The 12,380-nt window shown below is 33.4% G+C and overlaps 1 protein-coding gene across 1 annotated transcript in view; it reads left to right on the top strand.

Moving 5' to 3' along the window:
* FSIP2 (fibrous sheath interacting protein 2) overlaps nucleotides 1–12,380 on the top strand; it is a 111,991-nt gene that overhangs the window by 33,041 nt on the left and 66,570 nt on the right. Inside the window, exons 10-13 of the mRNA XM_004464308.4 lie at nucleotides 9,622–9,737; nucleotides 10,514–10,559; nucleotides 10,836–10,838; nucleotides 11,682–11,783. Of these exons, the coding sequence (XP_004464365.2) occupies nucleotides 9,622–9,737; nucleotides 10,514–10,559; nucleotides 10,836–10,838; nucleotides 11,682–11,783 (267 nt within the window). The remainder of the gene's footprint in view (nucleotides 1–9,621; nucleotides 9,738–10,513; nucleotides 10,560–10,835; nucleotides 10,839–11,681; nucleotides 11,784–12,380) is intronic.

The following is a 12,380-nucleotide window of genomic DNA, read 5'->3' as shown; positions in this document are numbered from 1 at the left end:
TCTGTCATTTAACATTTCCACCAGCAATATAGAGAGTTCCACTTCATTCACATTCTCACCAACACACCATTATTTTTATTTTAATCTTTATAATAGATGTGTAGTTGTATCTCACTGGGATCTTAATTTTCATTTCCCTAATGACTAATGGTGTTTGGGCATCTTTTCCTGTGCTCATTTGTAATCTGTCTTTTTTTTTTTAAAGATTTATTTTTTTATTTATTTCTCTCCTGCCTCCCCCGTACCAGTTATCTGTTCTCTGTGTCCATTTGCTGCGTGTTCTTATTTGTCCCCTTCTGTTGTTGTCAGCGGCCTGGGAAATTGTGTTTCTTTTTGTTGCATCATCTCATTGTGTCAGCTCTCCATGTGTGCAGCGCCATTCCTGCGCAGGCTGCAATTTCTTTCGTGCTGGGCACTCTTTGCGCGCATCAGCACTGCACATGGGCCCTCCACACGGGTCAAGGAGGCCCAGGGTTTGAACCGTGGACCTTCCATGTGGTAGACGGACACCCTAACTACTGATGAAGCATCTGTTCAATCCTTCAACCATTTTTATTGAATTATTCCATTATCATTGAGTTTTGAGAATTCTTTCTATATTTTAGATACAAGTCCTTTATCAGATATATACTTCACAAATATTTTCTTCAAGTCTATGTCTTGTTTTTTATTTTCAAACTTACCTTGTGAAGCACGTACATTTTTAAGTTTGATGAAATGTAATTTATAAACTTTTTGTTGTATGTATTGTGCTCTGAATGTCATGTCTTAAAATTCCTTGCCTAATCCAAGGTCTCAAAGATTTTCTCCCATGTTTTCTTCTAGAAGTTTTATATGTTTAGACTTCACATTTATAACTATGATTCTTTTAAGTGAATTTTTATAAATCTTACATTGTATTGATCATAGTTTTGTTTTATGTTTTTGAAATATGGCTATCCATTTGTTCCAACACCATTATTTTGAAAGCACTATGCTTTCTCCACTGAATTATCTTTGTATCTTTATAAACAAAATATCAACTGTCCATATGTTATGCATGCCTAACAACAGAACTCTATTCTGTTCTTTGTTCCTTTCTTTTATCTTGATGTAAATATACACTATATTTTTTTAACTAATTACTTTTATTGATACATATTTATAAAGCATACTAGTCATCCAAAGTGTACAAATAGTGTTATTTGGTATACCCACATAGTTGTGCATTCATCACTTCAATCATTATTAGAGCATTTTCATTATTTCAATAATAATAATAATAAAGAAAAACCAGAAAAACAAACAAGAAAATTCCTCACCTCTCACCTCCCCCACTGTATGTAGTTGCTCTTTCTGGCTATTCTATCTAAAGTGTATAATCAATGTCTTTTAGTATAATCACAATGTTGTACATTCATCATCTCAAAAGTTTTAGAACACTTTCATTACTCCCAAAAGGAAAGATTCCTCACCCCTTAGCATTTCTTCCTCAGACCTACATAATCACTAATCTCATTTCATCTTTATGAATTGATTTATATTTACATTTTATATAAATAGAATCATACAATAAGTAGTACTCTGTGTTGGTCTCCTTCACTTAGTATAAAACTGTTATGTTTTGGTCTGATATTAACATTTTGTACTATTAATTTACATTTGTTCTGCTTCAAAGAAAAATGGTCTTATTTATGCAATTTACCCATATTCATATTTCACATAATATATTTATTAGTTCATAATAGGATCATCATACAGTATTTGTCCTTTTGTGTCTGGCTTGCTTCACTCAACATAATGGCCTCCATGTTCATCCATGTTGTCATGTGTTTCACAACTTCATTTCTTTTTACCACTGCATAATATTCCATCGTGTGTATACTCCACAATTTGTTTATCCGTGCATCAGTTGATGGACACCTGGGTTGTTTCCAACTTTTGGCTATCGTGAATAACACTGCTATGAAAATCAGTTTGCAGATATCTATTCGTGTCAGTGCTCTCAGTTCTTCTGGGTATATACCTAGCAACAGTATTGCTGGGTCCCATGGCAAGTCTTTATTCAACTTCCTTAGGAACTGCCAAGCAGTCCTCAACAATGGCTGTACCATTCTACATTCCCTCCTACAGTGAATAAGCATTTCTATCTCTCCACATCCTCTCCACCATTTACTGTTTCCTGAATTTTTAATAGCGGCCAGTCTAATATGTGTGCACTGATATCTCATTGTAGTTTTGTTTTGCATTTCCTTAATTGCTAGTGATATGAATATTTCTTGGCCATTTGTATTTCTTCTTTGGACAGTTGTCTTTTCAAATCTTTTGCCTATTTTTTAATCAGATACTTTGTCTTTTTATTGTTGAGCTGTATGATCTCTTTATATATCATGGATATTAAACCCTTATCAAATATGTAATTGACAAATATTTTCTCGCATTTAGTCAGCTGCTTTTTCACCCTTCTAGCAAAGTCCTTTGAGGTGCAAAAATGTTGAATTTTGAGGAGGTCCCATTTATCTATTTTTTCTTTTGCTTGTGCTTTGACTATAAAGTTTAAGAAACTACCACCTACCACAAGATCTTGAAGATGTTCTCCTACATTTTCTTCTAGGGATTTTATGGTTGTTGTTTTTATATTTAGGTCCTTGATCCATTTTGCATTATTTTTTGTATAACGTGTGAGATAGGGGTTTTGTTTCTTTCTTTTCGACATGGCTATCCAGTTTTCCCAGCTGGATATTTCCCAGACTTTCCCAGCAAGTCTATTTCTTGAATAGACTGTTCTAGCCCAGCTGGGTCAGTTTAATAGCCTTGTCAAAAATTGCTTGACTGTAGATGTTAAGGTCAATTTCTGAGTTCTCAATTCAATTCCATTGGTCAATCTTTCTGTCCTTATGTGAGTACCGTGCTGCTTTTACAACTATAGCTAAGTAATATGCTTTAATGTCAGAAAGTGTGATCCTCCAACTTCCTTCTTCTTTTTAAAGACATTTTTGGCTATTTGGGCCCCTTACCTTTCCAAATAAATATGATTATTGACTTTTTTCTTTCTGCAAAAAAAGCTTTTGGGATTTTTATTGGGATTGCATTGGATCTGTAATAGCTAAGTAATATGCTTTAAAGTCAGAAAGTGTGATCCTCCAACTTCCTTCTTCTTTTTAAAGACATTTTTTGCTATTTGGGCCCCTTACCTTTCCAAATAAATATGATTATTGACTTTTTTCTTTCTGCAAAAAAAGCTTTTGGGATTTTTATTGGGATTGCATTGGATCTGTAAATCAGTTTGGGTAGAATTGACATCTTAATGATATTTAGTCTTCCAATCCATGAACATGGAATGTCCTTCAGTTTATTTGAGTCTTCTTCACTTTCTTTTAGCAATGTTTTGTAGTTTTCTGAATACAAGTCCTTTATGTCCTCATTTAAGTTTATTCCTAAATATTTGATTTTCAGTTGCTGTTATAAATGGAATTTTTTTTCTGATTCCCTCCTCAGATTGTACCTCAGTAGTATATAGAAATGCTGTTGATTTTTGTGTATTAACCTTTTATCCCTCCCCTTTGCTGAAATCATCTATTCTAGTAGCTTTGTTATGGGTTTTTCAGGATTTTCCAGATATGGAATCATATCATCAGAGAATAATGAATTTTTACTTCTTTCCTATTTTGGGTGCTTTTTATTTCTTTGACTAGTCTAATTGCTCTAGCTACAACTTATAGCACAATATTAGATAATAATGTGACAATGGGCATCCTTGTCTTGTTCCTGATCTTAGGAAAGCTTTCAGTCTTCCACCATTGAGTACAATGCTAGCTGTAGGTTTTTCATATATGCACTTATACCATATTGAGAAAGCTTCCTTGTATTCTTTTCTTTTGGAGAGTTTTTATCAAGAAAGGTTGCTGTATTTTGTCAACTGCCTTTTCTGCATAAATTGAGAAGATTATACAATTTTTCTTCTTCAATTTATCAGTGTGATTTATACACTAATTAATTTTCTTGTGTTAAACCACCCTTGCATACCTGGGTTAAAGCCCACTTGATCGTGGTGCTTTTGGATTCTGTTTGCAATTATTTTCTTGAAGATTTTTACATCTATATTCATTAGAGATATTGGACTATGATTTCCTTTCTTCATAGTATCTTTATTTGGTTTTGTTATTAGGGTAATGTTGGCTTCATAGAATGAGTTTGGTAGCATTTTTTTCTGTTCAGTTTTTTAGAAGGCTTGGGCAGGATTGCTATTAGTTCATCTTTGAATGCTTCGTAGAATTCACCTGTGAAGCCACCTGGTCCCAGGCTTTTCATCTTTGTGAGTCTTTCCATGGCTGTTTGGCTCTTCACTTGTGATTATTTGTTAAGGTCTTTTATTTCTTCTAAAGTCAATTTTTGTAGTTCATGTGTTTCTAGGAATTTGTCCTTTCATCTGCATATTCTAGTTTTTTGGCATACAGATGTTCATAGTATCCTCTGATGAAATTTATTTCTATGGGGTCAGTAGGAGTGTTCCCCCTCTCATTTCTGATTTTATTTGTGTCTTCTCTCTTTTTTCATTGTCAGTCTGGCTAAGGCTTGTCAATTTTGTTGATCTTCTCAAAGAACCAACTTTTGGTTTTGTTTATTCTGTTGGGGTTTTCTTGTTTCCAATTTCAATGATTTCTGCTCTTTTCTTTACTATTTCTTTCCTTCAGCTTGGTTTGGAATTGGTTTGCTATTCTTTTTCTAGTTCTTCCAGGTGTGCAGTTAGATCATCTATTTTAACTCTTTTTCTTTTTTAATGTAAGCATTGATGGCTATAAATTTCTTCTCAGCACTGCCTTTACAGTGTGCCATAGGTTTTGATATGTTTTGTTCTCATTTTCATTCATCTCAAAATGTACACTAAATTCTGTTGCAATTTCTTCTTTGACCCACTGATTAAGAGTTTGTTGTTTAATCTCCATATATTTATGATTTTTTTCATTTTTCTGCCCATTATTGATTTCAAGCTTCATTTCATTATGATCAGAGAAATTGTTTTGTATAATTTCAGTCTTTTTAAATTTATTGAGACTTGTCTGGTGACCCAACATGCGGTCTATCTTAGAGAAGGATCCATAAGCACTTGAAAAGAATGTATATCCATTGTGGGGGTACAATGCTCTATAGATGTCTGTTAGGTCTAGTTCATTTATCGTATTACTCAAATTCTCTGTCTATTTATTCTCTGTCCAGATGTTCTCTCCAATAGTGAGAGTTGTATTGAAGTCTCCAATACAACTTATTGTCTCTTATTGTAGAGACATGTATTTCTCCATTCATCTTTGCCAGTGTGTGCCTCACATATCTTGGGGCCTGATGTTAGGTGCATAAATAGAGTAGTTATTTCTTTTTGTTGACTTGCCCCTTTCATTAATATATAATGACCTTCTTCATCCCATATAACAGTTTTGCATATAAAATCTATTTTGTTCAATGTTAGTATCACGACTCCAGCTCTTTTTTGTTAACTATTTGCATGGAATATGTTTTTCCAAACTTTCAGTTTTGACCTGGTTGTGTCCTTATATCTGAGGTGAGTCTCTTGTAGACAATATATAAATGGCGCATATATTTTTATCCATTCTATCAGTCTGTGTCTTTTGATTGGGGAGCTCATGCCATTAATATTCAATGTTTTAACTATAAAGGCTTTGCTTACTTTATTCATTTTGACCTTTGGCTTTGTGCTGTCATAGCATACTGTAGTCTATATTTTTACCTTTTAATTTATCCTTGTTAATAATCTGAATTTCTACACTTTTCTCCAAGTCTCACACCCTTGTTTTTTACTTTCAGGCTGCAGTACTCCCTTTGGTATCTCTTTATAATTCTTGTCTTTTGGTAACATATTCTACAGTTTTTATCTGTGAAGACTTTGAACTCCCCTTCATTTTTGAAGAACAGCTTTGCTGGATACAGAATTACTGACTGGCAGTTTTTCTCTTATAGTACCTTAAATGCATCATATCACTTTATTCTCTTCTCTGTGATTTCTGATGAGAGGTTAGCACTTAATCTTATTGAGTTACCCTTGTGTGTGATGCTTTGCTTTCCTCTTGCTGCTTTCAAAATCCTCTCTTTGTCTCTGATATTTGTCATTCTGAATATTAGGTGTCTCGGGGTAGGTCAATTTGGATTTATTCTGTTTGGGGTGCATTGTCATTCTTTGGTTTTGATATTTATATCTTTCATAAGGGTAGGGAAGTTTTCAGTCATTATTTCCTCAAATATTCTTTCTTCCCCTTTTCCATTCTTCTCCCCTTATGGGACACAAATAATGCAAATGTGTGTGCACTTCATATTGTCATACAGTTCTTTGAGACTGTGTTCCATTTTTTCCATTTTCTTCTCTTTCCATTCTCCTGTCTTTTCCAGTTCAGGTGTTCTGCCTTTGAAATCACTAATTCTGTCTTTAAGCAATTCTCAAATCTGCTCTCATGTGCCTCTAATGTATTTTTAACCTCATCCATCATGTCTTTCATCCCCATAAAGTCTGTTACTTTTCTTTGCAGACTTTCAAATTGTTCTTTATGCTTACCCTGTGTCTTCTTAATATATTTTATCTCTTTAGTCATGTGTTCTTTCAATTTTTTAAGTTAATTTAGGAGACTTGTGTATTATCATTGATTGTCTTAAATCCTGAATCTCTTCAGGGTATTTGGTTTATTCCATTGTCTGGACCATCTCTTCTTGTTTCCTAGTATGGCTTGTAACTTTTTTTGCTGATGGTTAGGCATCTGATATGTTGGTGAATTTACTCTGATGGCCAATTTCTCTCTCTTGCCTATTATTATTTTTTCACAGCTCTTATTTGTAATTTGGTTCAACTTATCCTAATTCTTTAAAATTTCCCACCTTAAGCTATCAAAATCGAATACTACACTATCTTGATGGCTGTACCTGTTAAGTCTAGGAATCAGTGTTGTTAGCCTTCCAATTTTGCTTTTCCCAGTCAGCGTTATTTTGTGTATGCCAGGTCTTGTCAGATATAGAATTTTGCACTCAGCTCATAAATTTTTATAATGCAGTCTGTCAGACTTTGAGACTTTGGTACATTGAGTATATGTGGGATCAAATAGTATGTCTGAATATATTGAATATATATGTCATGTTATGGAGAAATGGCATCTTAATATTTAGTCCTCTGTTTCATAAACAATATATAGTTCTCTATTTCTTTAATTTATCTCAATACTGTTTAGTAATTTTAAAAGTACAGGTCTTGTACATCTTTTGTCAGATTTATCACTGCATATTTCATATGTTCTATACTATTATAAATTGTGTTTTTTAATTTCAAATAAAATTGTTCATTTGGTATATGGAAATATATTTGATTCTGTATATTGATTTTGTATCATGTAAACTTAATAAACTTATTTACTATTTCTATCAGATTTTTTTCCTAGATTTCATTGGACTTCTGCATAGATGATGTGTCATCTACTAATGCAGTTATTTTTACATCTTCCTGTAGTATCTGATACGTTTTCTTTCTTTTTCTTGCCAGATTGCAGTGGCAAGAACCTCTTGTTCAGTGGTGAAAGAAGATGTGAGGGCTGGGCATCTGTTTCTTCTTTCCTTAGGTGGAAGTCTTTCAGTCTTTCTCCATTAAAAATTATGTTTGCTGTGTTTTTTTCAGCTATTAAGGAAGTTTTCTTCCATTCCTAGTTTGCTGAGAACATTATTGGGAAGCATATTACATTTTTAGATGATTTTTCTATCTCTGTTATAATGACTTTTTTAAAAAAATTTATTTGTTAATATGATGAATTGCATTGATTGATTTTCAAATGTTAAGTGAACCCTGCATTCCGGGGATAAACTCCACTCAGTCATGAAGTATTACCTTTATTATATATTGTTGTATTCATTTTGTTTTGTTTTTAATTTGCATCTTTGTTCATGGCAGCTCTTGACTGGTTTTCTTTACTTGTAATGTAATGATTTTGGTGTCAGAGTGTTCTTCGTTTCAAAGTATGAATTGTGAGCTATTCTGTCCTCCTCAGTTTTGTGGAAGTGTTTGTGTGGTATGTCTTGCTGAACCAGCACCAGGATTCTACCTGAAAGTAGACATAAGGGAGTACCTTGCCCAGACTGCTCCAAAACCCCACAATGGGGCCTGTTGAGATTCCACAGAAAGAGGTGCTAAATGCCAGGTTGAGTAGTCCAAAAACATTTATTAGATTAACTTATATACAGAGAGCCGCAGCTATCTTGCAATGGATAGTGAGATGGCCAGAAGTTTACTTGAGTATGTCTGCCCTATGGCAGTTGCTCTACAGATTATATATGGTCAAGGAACAGAGGTGACTAAATACCAGGAGCTTACATGCAAGTATTGAACATCTTTGTGAATATGCTCTTTCAGAAAACAAGATGCTCTTGGAGTAGGCTGTGCTCAAGGTTATAGTAGCCAAAACTCAGCATGCTTCCATGGTATGGGAAGGGATGTGTGAGGAGAGGGCAGGGGCAAATTCAATCCTTGGTCAGGAAGGATATGCTATATGTTTCAAATACTGTAGCATTGGTATAATTTCTTCCTTAAATATTTATTTGGTAGAATTCAGAAATGAAGCCATTTGTGCCTGGAATTTTCTTTGTGGAAAATTTTAAACTACAAATTCAGTTTCTTTAATAGATATAGGACTCTTCATATTATCTCTTTATTCATGAGTGAGATTTGCTAGTTAGTGTCTCTCAAGTAATTTGTCCTTTGCGTAGAAGTATTTCCATTTATTGCCATATGCTTCTCCTGAAAGTCATTTGTTATTCTTTTAAATAATTATCTGTAGACTCTTATGTTTTCCTCTTTCTCTTTTTTGATGTTGGAAATTTAGTCCTAGTTTTTTTTTTCCTGATCTGTCTGGCTTAAAGATGATCACTTTTACTGTTATTTGCAAAGAACCCGCTATTGTTGCATTATTTTCTAAGTGGTTTTTCTGTTTCTTTAATTTTCACTTTCATCTTTACTTTCTTCTGCTTACTAAATGTTAGTCAAGGATATGGAATAATTGGAACTCTCATACAGTGCTGATTGGTGTGTAAAATTGTACAACATTTTGGAAAATAGTTATATTCTTAAAAAGTAAATTATATCTACCATATGACCCAGCTATTCCACTACTAGATATTTATCCAAAATAAATGAAAAAATTAGATGAATGAAGGTTTATTTGTAAGAAACCAAACCTGAAAACAATGCAAATGTGTATCAGCAGATAAAAGAAATAATTCCATTACAAAGAAATACTACTCAGCAGTAAAAAGGGTCAAACTATTGACACATACATCAATATGGAAATTTCAAAATCATTACATTGAGCGAAAGAAACCTGACCCCCCAAAAGTATTCCACAGATATAAAATTCCAGAAAATGCAAACTGAACTTGAGTGTAAGGTGCAGACTGTTGGCCTGGGGATGGGAGTAGGGAGATGGAAGAATTACAAAGGTACATGAGGAAACTCTTAGTGATAAAGTAAATGTTATCTTGAATATGGTGATAGTTCATAGTTGTATATATGTTTCAAAATGACCAAGCTATTCAATTTAAAAAGTTCAATTTATTGTACTTCAATTATTTATAATTATGGCATTTGCTTTCATTTAATTTTAGGACCCTTAGCAAATGCTATTTGGCAGTCTCAGAGTAATTCAAAGAATATTGTTAAAAAATCAGCAACTTCTGTTATTCATCAGCCAGATGTACAGGATAATGGTACAGAACAAAAGGTATAATATTGTGATTTAAACTTTTGTATAACAGTTATTAATCAATCTAGTTAAGTTTTATTTCAATGGATTATGTCCATTACTAACATAGTACTGATTGTTTAGGGTTATTGGGGTCTACACATGAGACCTGATCCCTTTCCCTGGGAGAAAAGGTGTTGCATTAGCTTTATGCTAAGTGTGCTGTGCAAATTGGCAGAAGCTAATTTAAACAAGCATTCAGTAATAATAGCTTATATTTATTAAATATCTGCTGTTGTGTAGCTCTGTGTTAAGCAAGAAGATGAATAGGACATGTCACTCCCCTTGAGGATTCATTGTCTAGTGGGACAGTCAGAGAAAAGTATTATTATAAAGAAAGGGAGGTCTGGAATGATGAATTTTACTTTGATTCTAAGCAGTGTTCAGTAAACATTAGATTAGATTGGTTTGGATTGGATTCATGTGAAACAAATTGAATTAATTTAAACTTTGTAGGACTAAGCACTGAGTAGATTACCATGCCTTTAAACAAAATATAGGATATTAAAGGAGGAGCAAGTTTGTATATTAGTACATATTGAGCTCGGTTTTTACTAATTAGGCTTGAGATACCCTAGAACATATCTAGTAAGAGGCTGATAATATGTATTTTCCCTACAACAATTTCTATGAAAGATTAAGGGGATATAGGGGGAAATAAATCTGTGTTCTTTTGGTTGATTGATAGAAGGCAAAATCTTTTTCAGAAGTGTAATTCCTAATGAATTTTTTCTCTTGAATTTTGTGACATATAGAAAGATGGTGTAACTCTTAAAAAGTCAAGTCTTTTTGATGATAGAGGTAAGAAGATGAAAAATACAATTGTTTCTGTCATTTTTTAAGTAAATGGTAGTTTTATCCTTTAGTTTTTCAAGTTATGTGTTTTAACCTAGTTACATGTGTGATTATTCTGGAAAATAAATTATGAATGTATATGTTATAATTAGCCCGTATTTTCAAGTGATTGCTGGATAGAATGTGCCTTTTAAAAGAATTTGTGAGGAGTGAGACATTAGGTTCTCTGTAGTGGCTATTTATGATAACAGACAGAGTAATTCCTAACATTTTGTGATTCAGGAGGTTCAAATACAAAGAATTTTCTCAGTGTCCCATACTGCACTGACATTTTTATCCTACAGGCTACATCCTTTGTCCCATCTTCCTCAGCCTGGAATAGATAATACAGAGAGAACGCTAGACATCTCCTTCTGGGTGTTAATGACCACCTCAAAATCAATACATACAAAACCAAATTGATCATCTTTACAATATTTCTCTTTCCATTCAGGCATAAAACCTGAATCATCTGTGCCACTTCTTTCTTATATTTTTTATCCAAATGTTCCCACTTGCTGTCTAATCTACGTCCTTAATTTCTCTTCCCAACATTTCCATTCCCACTGCTTTTGCCCTTGTTTCTTCCATCCTTGACTGTTGTAGTATCTTTCCTCTAGACTCTTCTTACTCTTTTTAATTCACCATACATTTTGCTGTGAAAGCTGTCTTCCTAAAACATACCTTTGTTATTCCCCTAATTAAAAGTCTTTAGTATTTCCTATTACCTACAGAATGAAATGCAAACAGTTAATTACGGTGGTAGCCTTTGATGAATGGTGGGACATTTAGCTTGCATAATAAGTTAAATAAGTTAGGATCAGAGGTTAAGTATCTGAGAATTGTCCCTGAAGGCAGTGGTGAACCACTGGAAATTTATAGACAGTGAACATCAAAAAGGTCATCTTACTCTGGAAGATACTGTCTTAATGTCTTAGAGAATACAGTATGTTACAGATAATGATTATGTTTTAGTCACTGTGACAGCTCAGTAGGGAGAACTTTTCAGTAACTATATATTAGGAATTCACCCTTTTCCCAGATATATTATTTTCTCATATTTATAGGTATCTCTTCTTTCCTTGGTAGCTACAAACATCTCTGCTCAAGCTTCAGTAATTTCAGCTCAAACTTCACCCACAAGAAATTTCCCTAGACCTTCACAGTCTTTTGTGGGTCCTCCAAAAGAAGAAACATTTAATATTTCTTTTGCCCCAGATGCAAACAGAATAAATGAGGTACGATCTTATGATCACCATTGATATAAGATAATTTCATTCATTAAGTGACTATAAAGAAGAGCTGTATTCCCTGAAATGAAATGTACTAGAGTAAAATTTTAATAGCCATAGTATAGACTGCTTGATTATAAACCACGAGATGATAATTCACATTACATACCTAAAACTTTCACAAGAAGTATCAAATTGGCTTTTGAGTCATTTCTCTGCTAGTGTTGATGGACTGTTTAAAGATAATCATACTTTCCCTTCCCATTCTCTTTTGACAAGTTATCAGTAACCTGCTATTGGAAAGTTATCGGCAAAGATTCAGGTTGCAGTCTTAGGAAAAAACATAGATTTTCTTTGGGTTACCAACTTGTTCTTATAAGAATCAAATCTACATCCTTGATTCCATTAATACAGTTGTAACTGCTTCAGCTGTGCTAAGAAGTTAACATGGTTTGAAAGAGATTTCAATTAACAGGAAATATACTAAATTTTTCCCTAAAATTTCATGATTAGTGTGGAAAGTGGCATCATTTCCACATTCTATAATGCATAATAA

The sequence above is a fragment of the Dasypus novemcinctus genome, chromosome 7 (genome assembly GCF_030445035.2).
Source record: "Dasypus novemcinctus isolate mDasNov1 chromosome 7, mDasNov1.1.hap2, whole genome shotgun sequence".
Lineage (NCBI taxonomy): Eukaryota > Metazoa > Chordata > Mammalia > Cingulata > Dasypodidae > Dasypus > Dasypus novemcinctus.
The sequence above is the reverse complement of the archived record's forward strand: the minus strand, read 5'-3'. Positions and strand labels throughout refer to the sequence as shown.